At 36.3% G+C, this 16624-nt stretch overlaps 1 protein-coding gene across 4 annotated transcripts; it reads left to right on the top strand.

Annotated features, from left to right (window-relative positions):
• The first annotated feature begins 1881 nt into the window (after positions 1–1881).
• slc19a1 (solute carrier family 19 member 1) lies at positions 1882–15548 on the top strand. 4 transcript variants are annotated; one of them, XM_066687281.1, is made up of 7 exons: positions 1882–2070; positions 4982–5046; positions 7428–8183; positions 11170–11923; positions 12821–13013; positions 13610–13751; positions 14263–15548. In XM_066687281.1, the coding sequence occupies exons 3-7, from the start codon at positions 7980–7982 to the stop codon at positions 14458–14460; spliced, it is 1491 nt and encodes a 496-aa protein (XP_066543378.1). In that variant the 5' UTR covers positions 1882–2070; positions 4982–5046; positions 7428–7979; the 3' UTR covers positions 14461–15548. The 4 variants fall into 4 exon arrangements, with proteins under 4 accessions (XP_066543378.1, XP_066543380.1, XP_066543377.1 ...); XM_066687283.1 differs by lacking the exon at positions 1882–2070 and adding an exon at positions 2749–2882 and having other exon boundaries at positions 12842–13013; XM_066687280.1 differs by lacking the exon at positions 1882–2070 and adding an exon at positions 2750–2882.
• Positions 15549–16624: the final 1076 nt, after the last annotated feature.

Here is a 16624-nt window from a genome sequence, read left to right as displayed (position 1 = left end):
TTCTTCTGATAGTGCTTAATTGGAAGTGATGTTATACACTGTACTCTAAGACTGCTTCTTTAACACAGTGAAATGTGTTCTTACAGGGATTTGCATATTTCTGCATCATTAAAATTGAGCTCCAGGATTTCAAAACTGTAATTGGTATGGCATTTGCAAATAAACGAGGTAACAGTGATGTAGTTTGTGATTTTTCAGTTATATCTAAGGGGTATTCATAAAGCTTTTGAAGGGCTGAAAATGAAAAGTTACATATGTAAAATGTACAGACACCGGAGAGAGACAGAAAGGTCTTGTACAATTTCCCACTTAGTGAAGTTTATACTGCTTCAGCTGCTGAACTGATTTGATGGCTGACAGCTAGCTGATAGATACCAGTGGAAAGGCACCATAAACCCTCACCTCATTATAAAATATTTAAACAATGAGGTATGACTTAACTGTCAGAAAGAAGGTTACATTGCCTGCTATGAGAAAGAGGAAAATTATTATTCAATAGGGTTAATTTATCAAGAAAATGTGTGTGTTGTTTGGCCACAGATTTGAGGGTGGTGTTATATTTGTTTAAAATGTACAGAATAAAGAATAGTTCCCAGTTTGGGTGATACAGAATAACGTAACAAGGAGTGGACTACAGATATAATGTAAGGATTATACAGATAATGTTATAGATTTGACTAGGCTTAATCAGTAATGATAATAGCCTTAATCAAAAGAACCTTTTTCGATAAAGAAAACAATGTGTACATTTAATTGTGGGGATACAGAATTATAATAGTGTAACCAGTAATACTAATGTTTCTGTTCCTTACATGTTTCAGAAAATATACTGTTATACACACCATGTGCATAAATCCAGTTCTACAGAACTCTTAGAGCCCCGTTTTTAAAATCTTCATATTCCTAAGATTATAACACGTCCATTATAGTAATTCTAAACTTTCTTAAACCTTCAAAAATGATTAAAATAATAACTTTCTATCCTTTAGGCAAACAGACCTTGCTTGAAATTTAATCTAGTAACCCAGCTTGGTCGCAATAATCTTCTTTTGGAATTCTAAGCTGTTCCTCTAATACTGCACCAATTTGACAAACATGGCCCCTAAAAATCTAACTTAGAAAGAGAAATGATTTCCTTTCTCTACGGAAAGCCAACCACAATTCTGCAGAAGCTGTAGCTTTATTCCCACCATAGTGTGGCTGCTTTGCAAAAAACAAACATTGTGGATACCACATCCTCTTCCACTAAAACATGTCCACGAAGTAAGTCCTAATCTCGTGTAATAACACATACAGCACAAATTGATCTATGTGATTATAACCATTAATATTCACCCCATGTGCTAATATGTATCACATTTAATGAGAAAACAGGAAGCAACTGAATTTTACACCTGAAGGACCTGAATCTCAGTACTGTATTCACATGAGGCTTTGTCTGAAAATGTTAGCCAAACTGAACAGTGGCCAGTGTGTATAAGACTGTGCTGTGTTTTCTTTGGCTACCTGTTCTAGATTTTTTTTAAAGGAGCAAGCTGGCTAACAATAAAGAAAACAAGTGCAAACAATACTTAAAGGTGTGATCATTTTATTACATTTCTACATTCTTGACTAAAAAAAAAAAATTCACCAGAATTAACAAACATAAAACTTTATTTTTTGTACATATTCAGAATACTGTAAGTAAATAAACGGTATTATTTAAAACAAACGACAACAAAAAACGAAGAAAAACTGTTCCAGCTTAATATTTTCTACAAGTGTCTGTTTATTGTCATGACACAATTTAAACTGTGTCATGGCAATAAACAGACACTTAGACGATTTAACTTGTAAGACTGTTTGTGCCACTTGGTGGAGATATACACCCAGCCTGCTGTGCTCCAGTGCGCAGTATTGGACTGGCCCAATGAACTTGGATAACGTTTCTATTTTAAATGCAAGAGTGCTTAAAATCCAACCTGTCATCCCATTAAACAGTGAAAGAAACCTACAAAAATACAATGCACATTCCCGCTTCTCGGGATGTTATACATACGGAGATCATCTTTAACCTGAAAATAGTCAAAGGTAAGCTTTACTTGCAAAGGTTTTCAGAAAACAGCTTTCGTGGTGAGACTACAGAGAAAATTAAACTACTGTAATTGAATTGCTGGGCAAATTACTTTCTGTTGTTGTTTATATATTCTGATATACCTAAAAACGGGTACTATTTGGAGTTGCACAAATTATTAAATGTAAAGAAAGTGATTTAACGTGTTACCATGACTTAAACATTAGGGTTTCGTACAACATATCTGGAAGAATATATATTACTTTATGTTTGGTAAGTTGTTAAAGCACACTAAACTTACATCGAAAAACACAGACGGTATTTGATCAGACTCTGCCTTGTCGATTTCTGTTGAACATTAACTAATGACCTGATTTTAATGAATCCCCGGAATTGAATCACACTACACACTAAGCTACTGTATTAATTGCGGATAGGCTGTAGAGAAGCATGTGACAACTCGGACACGTACCCGACAATGGCGGAGAACTACATTTCCCAGAGGTAGCGGCGAGGTGTTTACTGTGTGGATTCAATGTTTCTGTCTATCTTCATTTCATGCCAGTTTTAAATATGCGAACAGTACATTATTTTAACGAAAAACTAAAAAGACAGGATGGCATTTGCAGGAGGAATGGAGCCAGAAATTCGGAAAATAGTTCTACTTTTGCTCGCAGTGCATTCTGGTACTTGAGGTTTTTGAGGCCCTTTACGACACATGCTTCAGACCACTGACAGAACTACATTTCGTATAGTTCCGCGGGTTAAAAAAGCAGATTGGGTTCAGCGATGGAGCAATGTGGCAGAGCCACCGCAAAAACGACCGGAGGTAAGGTTATTATTTATACCTCCGTGCTTTTAGTTTAAGGATGCAAAAAAGATGCATACATAACCTCAGCCAGGTCAGTTCTGCTGTACTTTTGGAACAAGAATATGATTCAGTGTAAATGCTTGGGTTGTCATCTCTGACTTAAAAACGGGACATCAGGTCCATTTCGTAAAATCAATAACAAATAAAACAGTAGAACTATGATTAACCTCATGTGAAACGGACTACTGTTACATTTGCAGCTATACTAGTATTATATAGCAATGCAATATATATATATATATATATATATATATATATATATATAGATACCTTAAAGTAGATGTACTGTTGCTTCAGGTTGATCTCTTTCCCTAAAGAAAAACTTTTTTAAAAATATTATAACTGACTCTTTATTAATTTCAATGTTACAATATTTCAGTACAATAACTACGCTACGGAAGCCTAGGTGTGTCAGATGTCTTGCGACGTTAATTGGCGGTTTCTGCAGTATAACCAATTAAGTGAAATAAATGACTTTTGCTGTGGTAAATATGATGTCTTTACTACTTCATGGGCACTCAAGACATTATGAGTTGCAGACTATCTCACTGTTCACAAAGAGGGGAGATCAACATGTATAAACCTAATCTGTTAAGAGGGGTGCTGAACTTACACGGCTATACATCGCTTTTCCCAGGGAGAGGTTACAGAAATATTCGTGCTAAAAGATATCTGTGTACAGTGTAAACGGAATAGGCTTCATAAACTCGAAAACGAACATGACAATGAGTTAAATGCTCATAAATGTGATACATTAATAATAATACAAAAAAACATATAAACTTACCCTATTTGTTGAAATTGTAATGTTAATCTGCCGAAGTTGCTGGCTCCTACTGTCATTCTCTTTCGGTTTTTGGCACAATATGATACTTTGATGCTACTTTTAATGTTCTCTCTCAGTTTTTTTATTAAAATAATGTATCTAAACGGATCTGCCGTTGTCAACACTGTATTCAAGAAAAGGGACTTATTCGGACAGCAGGGAGCATGCGCAGTTTGATTTTTGATTAACTGGATTTTTATCATTTAGTTTTTAAAATATTCAACATAACTGATTTTTTAAAAGAACCTGCAATGCCACCTATCTATGCAACGCGACTGTTGAGTTTATTTTGCTAATGTTTGATATTTTAATAATTTAAAACATTTTATTTGTTTATTTTCATAAATTCACGCTTTAATTAATAAGTGTATAGCTGGGTCATACACAGTGACTTATACTTATACTTATATATATATATATAGTTTTTTTTCATAACATTCAATGTTTGTGGTGTGTTTTAGTGTAAGGTTGATATACCAGATCCTTGATTGTGGAAGTGTCTAGTCCTTTGTAGCTCACTGCATGACATACGGGTTTAGAAGCTAGCAGGACCTGGGTTCAAATCCTGAAGGAGCACCTGTCCTCTGAAAATCTCTTGACCATGTACTAGTACTTTGTTTTAGGGTCAAGAGAGAGGGGTAGTAATGAGGAGAAGGGAACAAAAAATAATAATAATTTGTATTCCCTTTAACAGGATCTACTAACCTACCCCTCATGCTACCCTACCTTACCCTGGCCCACTCCAGCCTACCCTTACCCCTCTCTCACTAAACATTAGTTCGTATTATATCCATTAATGTACTTACCTCAGTCATCAGCAAACTTATTAGCCTGGATTTGCACCTGGGTCCTGCAGCTTCAAGACCTGCACTCTGTGGTGCTCCACCAGGATTTGAACCAAAACATTGCACAGACAACAGATTTATAGAAGACAAATACTACGCCAGGATTTGAACCCAGATCCTGCTAGGTTTCAGACCAAAACCAAAACCACATGCTTGCTTGCTTTCTTGAATATCTTGTATATGAACCTCACACCCTCTCTGGCACTAAAACAGCAGACACAAATGCTGTACCCAGATTTGAATTGATGTGATGCTAATTCTAAGGCCAGCACTAAATGCAGTGAATCGCAAAGCACGCACCTGTGATTTGCTCAAAGATCTGGTATACCAACCTTACATGGCCCCCCCTCCGCTACTAAAACAAAACACAACTTATATATTTTCAGAAGACAGAAGCTCTAACAGACTTTGAACCCTGGCTCTGGCAACCTGAAGGGAGTCACTCTATGTGGTAAGTCACAAATCACTACCCTTTTACTTATTTGGAGAGCTGGTGTGTTCACCTCACACTGTCTCCTCAGGCACTGAAACAGAATACAGACAATATATATTCAAAAGAGAGGTGCTACAGAAAGAAGAATTTAAAATGACAGCAACTGAACCAGGATTTTAACATATGGCCTTAAAGCTTTAAGGACAAATACTTCTATGTTGTCCAAGAACTTGATTATCAAATTCATGTGGCCCCCTCTGGCACTAAAACTGGACAAACAACATATTCTCAGAAGACAGCACCATAACCTCAATTTGAACTCTTGTCCTGCTAGCTTTAAGACTTGCATTCCACACAGAGCTCCCCTTTCACATGTTCAAATATCCGAAAGTATCAGCCTTCCACTGCCTCCTCTGACCCTAAAACAAAGCATGATCTTGTACATCAACTTCACGCAGACCCCTTCTGGGCCTAAAACACATGACCCACCCATTGTCACATGTTGTTTCAACAGTCTTCAATCAAAAATATAAAATGCATGATTATAATTATGGTATAAATAAACTAAAAACAATGTATAGTGTCAGCTATAGTGTGATCTCATATTCATTTATTTGTATTTTCGTACTAATTTATTACTGGACATAGCGGAGAAGGGATCCAAGATGGTTCTGTAATGAAAAACAAAGTACGGTTTGTAGACTAAAAAGACATCTTTGTAAGGGACAGGTGCAATTTTGGACAGAATGTGTAATTCATAAAATGAATGATAAATATCTCAAAAGGTTTATTTCATACATTTGTTTTAACTGATCGTGCTTTCTTATAAATGCACGTTGTGGTAATTGTCAATGGGAAGGGAAGATTGTAACATATGATCCACAAGTGTGCAATCTTAAACTTCAAACAAAAGCAGTCAGAATTAAGGGATTTATAATTTTGATTTGAACGCAGTATGTCGTTAATGTTCTTATGAAAACAATTTGAATGTCAGAAATGGTTGGCATAATTTGGCACTGGCAGAGAGACTTAAGTCGTGGGCCAAGCCAGAGAGTGATTGAAAAGAATTTACCACTTTGTGTAGAATGTGCTTTATGGATTTTGATACATGAAGAATCTTACAAGATCTGAAAACAATATCACAGTGCTTTACACAAAATAATATATAATTATAGACAGTTTCCAAAATTATCTGTCATGCTACAGAGAGGTCCTTGTCTTGGTCGTCTCTTACCCTGTTTCAGATATGTTCCTAAAATAAACTACAACATTGCAAGGGTATAAAGTGAGTCAAAATAACCTTTACTTGTTAATGCAATTTATTACTAGAATTACTTTAATTAAAATAGTGGATTTTCATTTTTTATACCATTGAACAAATACAAAATTACAATTTAAAGATACTCAATAACATACATCCATATTTACTTAAAGACATAGTGTTCTTCTGTGTAATGTTTACTAACTATAACTATAACAACTATACATGTACAATAATTTTCATTTCTACTGGAATAAAATAGCATAATGTATTGCTGTAATTGTTACTACGTCTCATTAAGGCATTAAATTTGACACGTGCAGAACAAACAGTCATGTAATCTTGAATTATAAATTGAGTGTGAGCAATGTAACCACAGTCAGCACCACATTACAAAAACTGTCTTAATAAGTTTGAAAGTGCACAATACAATTAATCAGTGATACAGAAATATAGATATGAAATGTTCTTCTCTCTCTCTCTCTCTCTCGCTCTCTGTATGTATATCATCATCATCAGCCTGTAACGGTCCATTTAGATCTATTAAGCTGGTCAAATAAGACAGTTTCTTATACGTAATTTTTATTACTATTTTTATTATTATTATTTATTTATTAGCAGACGCCCTTGTCCAAGTGCAATAATACAGTGCAGTTTACTTACAAAAATCTCACAGGCTCTCCACAGAGTGCCGCAGATAGATTTGCTAATCAGATTGCATGATGAAACATCTGATTTGGATGTGCTATGTAAATGCTTTGCTAAAAATTGAAGTTGACTCTCCACATGATTGCCCTGTTGTTAAGGAAGTCAGTTCGAAGCTCAACTTTTTGGTAACGTATTTGTTAAACGTTTTCCAACGGTTACACATTGGATACAGAGGTGTAACTTACATTACAAATGGCATTTGAAGTGAAACTTATGTAGCTATGTATGTGAAACAAGTATGTAGCAGTCTTTTTCACACTGGTACTATTGCAGTACAACAGGAGGAAAGGAAACTGGTTCAGGCAACAGGGCATTGTGAGACACTTTTAAATCTTGTGAGACCATTATGTGATAAACCTGAATATGCACTCTTTGTAAAAACGTAATAGGATGAATACACTGCAAAATGCTTTTTGCTTTGTTTTTACAGATACAGCAGCAATGCCAGTCATCAAATATATGTGAAAGTTAATAAAGGCCCAAATTATACCATTTTGATACTATATAGCAGAATGTACCAACTTAACCACATTAATCAGTGTAGATTTTCTTTTTTGCGCAATGACAGTCTCCTGTCCAATCCCCTCATTCATTTTTAACATCACTACTGTGTGGCGTTACAATTTTGACAAGTAAGGAATCTAATTTATATTTCAAATAGAAGCCGAAGAAAGGACATCTTGACCTGAACACACTAGTCCCTGTCCTTTCAGAAAGATGGAAACCAGGATTTCACTACCAACAGGAACTCAGTGTCTTAATTGAGTGTGAAGAATTCAACTTGGACACTTTAAAATATATATATTTTAAAGCCAGGCTTTTATTTTTCTAATCCAGGCTTGGTATAAGCTTACTGTAAGGTAGTATACATAATAAAACTGTTAATCAGAATGTCCTGAAAAAATAATAAAAAATAAATAAAAAAAATTAAAAACCCAGAGAGAGCAACAAGCAGGGCTGCCACATTGCAAGGCGCTCAGGCATGGTCGAGGCAATGACTGAAAAAGAAGAAATGGAGAAGGAGGAGGAGGAGGCCCCACCGGCAGACCAGGCCAAGGAGCCGCACACCTGGAACTGGTCGGTCATCTACCTGTGTTTCTATGGGTTCATGGTTCAGATGAAACCTGGAGAGCCCTTCATTACTCCCCTCTTACTGAGCTCAGAGAAGAACTTCACCAAACAAGAGGTGAGCAGGAGTTTAATATCTACTTTTTAATATCTGTTCCTTAAAAATAATAATGCAATACAAGTTGGTAATTTGCGATTCGTGGGTAGGCCAATGTCTCATTCAACATTACATAACAACTCCACACTTTAAATGTGCTACAGCGATCCTAAAGACTTTAGAAATGATTGATTGCTGTCTCCAAAATATAAAATTAAAGCTCCAGTCTTTCCACAGGCACCTGTATAAAAAGTATTTTCCGCATCAACTTAACCTCTCTACCTCCTCACTCTAGTTCATTTGTTTTGTAAATACTAGTAAGTGTACAATCTGATAGAGTCTTATTTATTAATTCACTTTGTTCAGCCTTTACCTGAAGGAGCAGTTTGGCCACATAAAAACAGATTTTACCGTTACCTTGAGAATCCTTTTCTGTCATCGCCTTGCTTAATTTGTGCCCCAGTCTTCAACCTATGGGATAATAAAAACATACTCCCATCTGTCACATTGTGCTCACCACAGGGAATCTGGCCAATAAGTGCCTTCCTGAGATTGCTATCCAATTAAAGAGGTGCAACGTACATTATAAGATTGACCGTGAATCAGTGTGAAGATGGTGACAAGCTTGATAATTTGTCCTTTTCAACAGCACTATAAATCGGAAGAAGCATGGAGGAAGCATGCAGGACTGAAATTTGAATTACGGTGTAAATCAGCATTTGTGCAATTGATTGGACTGCCTTTGCTGTGCACTTATTAAGACTCTGGCAGACTTTTACCTGCATGAAAAGTACAGTTAATTGTCACAAATGTCTCCTTCTTAATAGTTTATGTATGCAGGTTCCTTATCTGACTGCACTGTATTTCCACCGATTTATTTGGTACACTGATAATATTTGTACAATATCTGTAATTATGACGTTTTAAAATGTATTATCTAAAAGTAATAGTGTGTTGAGTGCTAAGTTGCCAAATCATTATTTTTTTTAATACGATAGCCCATCTTCAAGTTGTAAAAGAAATGGTAACAAAAAAGTATGTATTTTGTTCTTTAAGTCACAGAAGACATACAGGAAAGCTGTAGAGTTTAATATTAGCAAGAATATGAGAACATTGAGCAATAAACTCAAGGGGAGTAACTGTAGATAACCTGTTTTCTTTTATTAATGATATGAACGATTTCAAATAAACAAAACGCTTACAGTCTTGTTTTCCTAATCAGTGATTTCCAGGCCAAGATTTCACTACACCATCAGCAATTAGTGCTTAAGTTAAGCACACAATAACAATACCTTAGCAGTTGGAGGGATCGCCTGCCAGTCGAATGGGGTGAAAGTTCACATTCTTCCTAACTGGGTCATTGGTGGTGTAACCACCTTAGCTGAGGTGATTGTGCCTTCGAACATAAACATAAAAAATGGATTGGCAGTCTCCATAAACCAGAAAGCAACCTTCTGAAAAGACTAGACTCGTTTCCTGATTGCTTTTGTATGTCCCAAAAATATTTGTGTATTTTTAAAACAGCAGAGGAACAAACTATTGGTAAAAGTATTCTATTGGTAAACTGAATGTACTAGATATGTAAACTGTAATATGCTGCTTGAGTATAACTGGTTTACATTTCACTGGATATTAGGAGATTTAAAAACAACAACAAATCTGTAAGTGTTCTTGGTTCACAAGAAAGTCAGTAATTATACCAGTGTATGATATACAGTTCTGAGAGACAGAGAGAGGGACTACAACCCTAAGAAATCATACATTTCCCTTAATATGCAATCACTTTCACACAGGAAACTGCGCCACAAAAAAAAACTGACAAATACAACCTTGAAAACAAAGGATGTAGCACTATATCTGTGAAACATTGAACATATTAAATATTTCATTTTGTTTAAAAAGTATAAAAAGTAGAGGACAGGTTAAAAAACCCAGGAGAGTTCTTGAGCTATTTTACCATGTAGCTTGATTTCATGTATTCATTTACATAAATGGTTTGTTCAACATTAGCAGAACCAATAACTTATTTTATATAAGGTCATGGAAAAAAAATATATTGGTTGAAATCTAAATTTGGAGTCTTGTTTGGAAATGAACTTTGCAAGTATAAAAAAAAGCAAACTAGTAAAGTGAAAACAGTTTTAAAAAGAAATATTAATTTTAATTAATTCTGCCAAGTCTGTTTATTAGAGTTAGAAATTAGTTTCCAGTACCAAAATAGCAGCAGGACTAATCTGAAGACATTTTTTTTTGTTTTTTTTTATAAGATCTGTTGCTTTTCAGCTCCGATATTTCATAAGCATTATGAAAAATAATGTTGTGCAACACATTTATTGTCACAATTTTAATTATAAAACAACAAAAATATAAGCTAAACGTCTTAAATCTTGAAGTGATTTGAAATAAAGTAGTCTTATGATAATGGTGGTGTTTACAGTTGGCAAACTATACTTTTTCTGTGTTCTCTTTATGCTCTGTCCCACAAAACAACAGATTAATTCATGTAACTTTTGTGGGAGGACAAAAATAGACTTAATGTGTAACTTTAAAGGGGGTAGTACTTTGCTGTTTGTAAAAGACCTTGGATGTATGCATGTGAAGATGTATTATATCATCTCCAAATACATTTTGTCATTTTTTTTCTTACCAGCACAGATTTACCTAATCTATGACACCACTCTGTGAAACTTCATCGCTTCAAAAAAATCCTGGTGAATGAGTTTAGTGTTTTTTTTTTTTTAAACTAATGGTCTTTAATTACTTTATACCAAATCAAACACAGATATGACCTTTGGTTCAGTGTCAATATTCCACAATTAACAGAATCACAATTAAGATCCTAAATCCAAGAAAGGACAGCAAGGTTCATTGCCTTGTTTCACAAACTTCTGCCAAATAAGATCTACTGCATAACACTGTTGCCTTCAAATTGTCCTGCCATGCAAAGAGTTAGGCCTAACCACTAGGTCCATCCTTCCCAGCATGCTCTTCTCATGTCTTGCTACAGGTGACCAATGAGATCACTCCCGTGCTCTCCTACTCCTACATGGCTGTTCTGGTGCCCGTGTTCTTGCTGACGGACTATGTGCGCTACAAGCCGGTCCTCATCCTGCAGAGTCTCAGTCACATCTCCATCTGGCTCATCTTGCTCTTGGGCACCAGCCTGCTGCAGATGCAGTTCATGGAGTTCTTCTATGGCATCACTATGGCGGCCCGGGTGGCCTACTCTTCATACATCTTCTCCTTGGTCACGCCAGCCCTGTACCAGAGAGTGGCCAGCTACTCGCGGTCCTCAGTGCTCATGGGAGTGTTCACCAGCTCAGTCCTGGGCCAGCTCTGCTTCTCCGTGGGTGGCGTCGACTACTCCACCCTCTGCAAGATCTCCCTGGGCTTCGTGATCTTTGGCTTATGCCTGTCCATCTGCCTGCCATGGCCTAAGAGCAGCCTGTTCTTCAACAGGGTGGCAAAGGAAAAGGCCGCCTTAGATGAGCTGGACAAGATGAACCCAGGCGGCCCCTTGCCCATCCCTGCGGCGCCGGTGTCGGGCTGGAGGAACTCTGTGTTCATCCAGATGCTGAAGGAGCTCCTGCATGTGGTGAAGATGCCCCAGCTGCGTCTCTGGAGCCTCTGGTGGATCTTCAACTCGGCAGGCTACTACCTGATGGTCTACTATGTTCACATACTTTGGAATGAAGTCTACCCAGGGGTTGAGAACAGAAAAGTTTATAATGGGGGAGTGGATGCGGCCTCGACTCTGCTAGGTGAGTGAAGAAAGAACAACCTCTCAGATCTTCAAACATCATTCTGCCAGAATATCAGGGAGGAAAAAAATATGCTGTAAACTTTATTTTGTATTTCAGTGAATATATCTGATAGTCAGTATTACCTCCAGTTGACAAGTCCCCAAGGTACTTGCAACAACCAAACGTGCTGCTGTTTAAGTCAACGTCAGCTTTAAAAATAATGCCTTGAGTGCACACCTTCATACCAACAAAAAATTATGGGAATCCTAAAGTATCAGTCCTTAAACACATACAAGTAACCAATAAAATAACTTCAGGAGAAGACATGTTGAGCCTGGATTAGTTTCTTTAGTAATCTACTTTAGAAACACATTTACATCAATGAAAACTAAAGCCAAAACAAAAAACATTATCCACCAACGTACAAAATAATTAAACCCTTAGAGGCAATTGTGGCAAGCTCTCTCGTAATCATTTCTATTTGACTTAGCTTCAAACAGCATGTATCCAAACTCCCTACATTTGTAGAAGAAAGCTAATTAACACTGGCAGACAATTAATTGCTCAGGGGTGCAAACAAAGTAAAGGAGCAATTTTATTGACTTACACATATAGTTAGAACTGTATTAGGGTATATATACAGCCAGTTTAGATTCAGTCCAGATGATTAGGATTCACTGAAGCTTCTTTTCATTATTTGTTTTTTCAGTCTGTGAATGTAAGCAACATTATAAACAATCCTGAGCCTAGCAACTAGAAACTACCATGAGCTGGATTCTTGTTGAATCTTGTATTACATTGTATATTGGTTCACTGACCAGACCTATGTTATAGGTCTTTTGTAATAGTTATTTCTTGGATAGGGAATCATGTGTTGTTAGTTTGGTGGTGAGGATGGTCTGTGTGTTTCCTCAGGTGCCATTGTGTCATTCGCAGCAGGGTTTGTGAAGATCCGCTGGAAGTTATGGTCAGAGCTTGTGATTGGCATTATAACTGGGATCCAGGCCGCCCTGCTGCTGCTCATGACCACCACGTCCAACATCTGGGTGTGCTACGTGGCGTACGCCCTCTTCAGAAGCTCCTACCAGTTCCTTGTGCCTATTGCCATGTGAGTATGGCCTTAAAACCTCAAACTGGACAGGAGGGTATCATGTGAAAGACATGTTGTCAATAACACTGACGAAATACAGGCCACGTAGAGTGAAAAAATAAATGTATATATTATGACATTCATCATATATTGTCAGTCCTTGCTGTATACTTTAACAGTTAAAAGTGATACAATATCATCCTGTTATCATGACAAATCCCAGTTTAGTAGCAACAACATGACTTGACAGTTTATTCCAGGCACATACAATTCTCTGAGTGTCTTTGAATATCGATGCAAAATCTGTATATATATTGCTACCAAGGACATTACACAATCATTTGGAGTTATAATTTAACTTTGGTTACTCAAAGTTAAATATAACATTTTTGTGTGTATTGCATTTCACGGTTATGAAGGTTATTTGGCTTCATATGTTATCTCCCTGCATTCAATGGCCCATTTTAAATTAAATACAAATATAAGAAAGTACCTCATTTTTTTGTTTCAACCATGATTATAAAAGATGGAAAACATTATCGATTTCACATTAAGTTACCCAAAGTCATAGGCACTATGTCATGTTTTTTTCTCTTCCCTTTTTTCCCCTCCAGTTTCCAGATTGCTTCATCCCTAACAAAAGAACTGTGTGCCTTGGTTTTTGGAGTTAACACTTTTCTAAGCACCATTCTCAAAACCATTATCACAATCATCGTTTCAGACAAGAGAGGCCTGGGCATGGCAGTACACAGCCAGGTAAACCGATTTTACTGTCCCTTATGAGGTCCTGTGAAGTGTGAAATACTGCTTCATAATATCTGTAGAACTTCTCCATGTTACTTATTAAAGGAAATTGCTATTTGAATATGTTACTTTTATAAGGAGATTCAACATTTAAACAAAACAAACATTTAATTGTAGGCATTTACATTCCTTTCTCAAAAGCAGATACTAATGTTGTTGACATTTCGACTGTTTTAAAGAACTTGCGCAACACAGAATTCCAGTGCCAAGGGGTGTCATAACTGTTGTGCAAACATGCTCAAGGAACAACACTGCCACCTGTGATCACAAATACAGAATAGAAAAACGATACATGATGTTTAAAGATAATTGTATATCATGAATGTAAATAATACTCTATATTTCATTGTGATGTAAAGGTTATCAGAGTTTCTGCTTGATACAATTATATTCTGTGGTTTTAGTTTGCATATAAGCATGTTATGCAAGGACTGTAATTTATTTGGTGCTGCTTTCTTTACAGTTTCTGGTTTACTTCGGTTACTTCACGCTGCTGACCATCGCTTACTTCGGAAGTGCGGCCTATGTCATCATAAAGCATTTCCGCAATGAGAGAGGAGACGGCAGTACGGAGGAGAATGGAGCCACCGAGTTGCGTAGTACTCAGACTGACATCCCTGAAGTAGACAGACTGGCCAATGGCTGCAGTGTTAAGGTCTGAGTGTCCGTATGAAAATAAGTGAAACAGAGAGATACAAGCAGGAATTGGACTTATTCAGAAAGCTGTTTCCCTCCAACCAAAGCCCAAAATACAAACAAACAGTTACCTTAAGCACAAGGTTCTTGTTGTGGTGCCTCGGTCTGAGATTGTTGGTTTTAGTCTATTTTTTCATGGGTGAGTCATGAAAGGTCATAGTGAGGCCTTAAATACTGCTATCTTTAAAAATGTTTCACAAAACAGCATAAAATATCTAATCTATAAAAACACTGCACATTAATTAATGTATTTTTACATTACATATTAGTATATGTTCATCCAGAACAAAATGAAGACATTTAAATTCACAAGAAACTATAAAGCACTGCTTTTTAATAACACCCAATACTGTGAATCTGTTATGGACCCCTAAGGTTAATGACTTGTTAACGTTTCCTATACTTGTTACTATAGTTTATTTTGTTGTATTTGTTGTGCACTGAATAATATGCAGGATGTGTAGTTTATGAAATCAGAATATTATGCTGAATCTATAATGCTGGATCATAATGATTGGACACAAAAGGATATTGTAAGTGTTGTTATATAAAAGCTATAAAAAATCTATTCAAAGTAACATTAATAAAAATATTCCCCTTAGAAATAATTAATTCATGCTAGATCAAGATAAATATAAACTTAAAGAGTACTTGATTACTCTGGCCTATGGACCTTAATTGATTTGAAAAAATAAATAAATACTTTCCTCCCCATTTGTATGAAGGTAATGAAACTATGCTCTCTACTGCATAGACTTTCCTTTCTTCAAAGCAGAATATACGTTGAATGTATATTAGTTTAATATACATAAAACAGTGGGGACCAGTATTAATACATCTCCTATGGACCTTAATCAACAGGTTAACATTTTACACAAATCCACATATATGACATAGTTATTTGAGTAAGGTTAGCTAGTGGGAGAGCAGCATTGTTGGAACATCTTTTAATTGAGGGTTTTGACTGATGCTGTTTAAAAGGTGGAAAGGGGTCTGAAAAATAAGTTTTAAATAAATATATCCGCAAAGAGTAATGCAACATTTCAACATGAACGGTATCAGAAGTCGGATGTTTTTATGGAGGTGTGGGGTTGAAGTCAGCCCCATTTTATTGCTGTTCATCTGTACGCTGTTGGCTCCTGTCATATGTAATTTTTCTATTCCTTGGTGAATGAATGGCAGCTTTCAAGGGGCCAGAAATACCAGACAATCAGACACATTCAGATAATCGTTAAAATCAGTTTTAGACAACATTTGTCAGTTTGTGTTTAAGGTACACCTACAGACACATTAGCGAGTATTTGCAGAGAAAAGTATCTTAAGTTCAGCTTTAGGGGGACACCCCTGTGGGACAACTGGTACTCCCACCCAGTCGGAGCCAGGGTGTCTAGATATAGCTAGTTCAAATCTGGGTTGTGTCATAGCTGGCGTCAAATGGCAATCGACAACATTGGGTGGCCTTGCAAATGGACAGTGCTTTCTGTACAACAGCTGTGGTTTACTAGCAGTCTGAGAGCCAGCTGTTAGCATGGAGAGTCACATTAATCTGCCATTCGATATTAAAGAACTTAAAGTCTGAAAGAAGCAAATGCTTGACAACACACATTTTGGATGATGTGTGATTTAGGAAAAACTACTTATCCAGATGAGTTAGTATTCAGTGTTCATTTTATATAATTAAAACAAAACAAAAACACATATCAGACACAAAGTAAATTACATTTGAAAATTAAAAAAAGAAAACAAATCTTAGATGTTTGGGATGTTTCCTGCATTTATATATAAATATAGAAGGGTTGTACCATTATATTAACTACGTATGATACCAAGTAAATGATCATTCCATGTCATTTTGTCAGTGTTTATATTGTGACACACACCTACCTGAAGCAGGGGTCCATACTTCAGTTACTTGACAGTTTCTCTGTTGGGTAGAGCATGTTGAGAATAATCTAGCACCTTGAATTGGAAAAAAAGAAAACAGACCAAGTAATCAGTCATCAGTTTACAAGCCTGCTTTCTGTTTATAGTTCACTTATGTCTAAAAGTGAACTTCAAAGATCTTCTCAACAGAAAAAACTCATAGGAAATCATAGGAACCCAAAATAATAGTTGTCTGTTTTCAGGTG

This window comes from Amia ocellicauda, chromosome 16 (assembly GCF_036373705.1).
Source record: "Amia ocellicauda isolate fAmiCal2 chromosome 16, fAmiCal2.hap1, whole genome shotgun sequence".
NCBI lineage: Eukaryota > Metazoa > Chordata > Actinopteri > Amiiformes > Amiidae > Amia > Amia ocellicauda.
This window is presented reverse-complemented; position numbering and strand designations above follow the sequence as displayed.

Excerpts from the sequence above, each read along its gene's own strand:
- slc19a1 (XM_066687281.1), top strand. The coding sequence starts at position 7,980 with ATGGTCGAGGCAATGACTGAAAAAGAAGAAATGGAGAAGGAGGAGGAG. Across the intron at positions 13,014-13,609 it reads TTCCTTGTGCCTATTGCCAT|TTTCCAGATTGCTTCATCCC; the intron begins GTGAGTATGGCC and ends TTTCCCCTCCAG. Across the intron at positions 13,752-14,262 it reads GCATGGCAGTACACAGCCAG|TTTCTGGTTTACTTCGGTTA; the intron begins GTAAACCGATTT and ends CTTTCTTTACAG.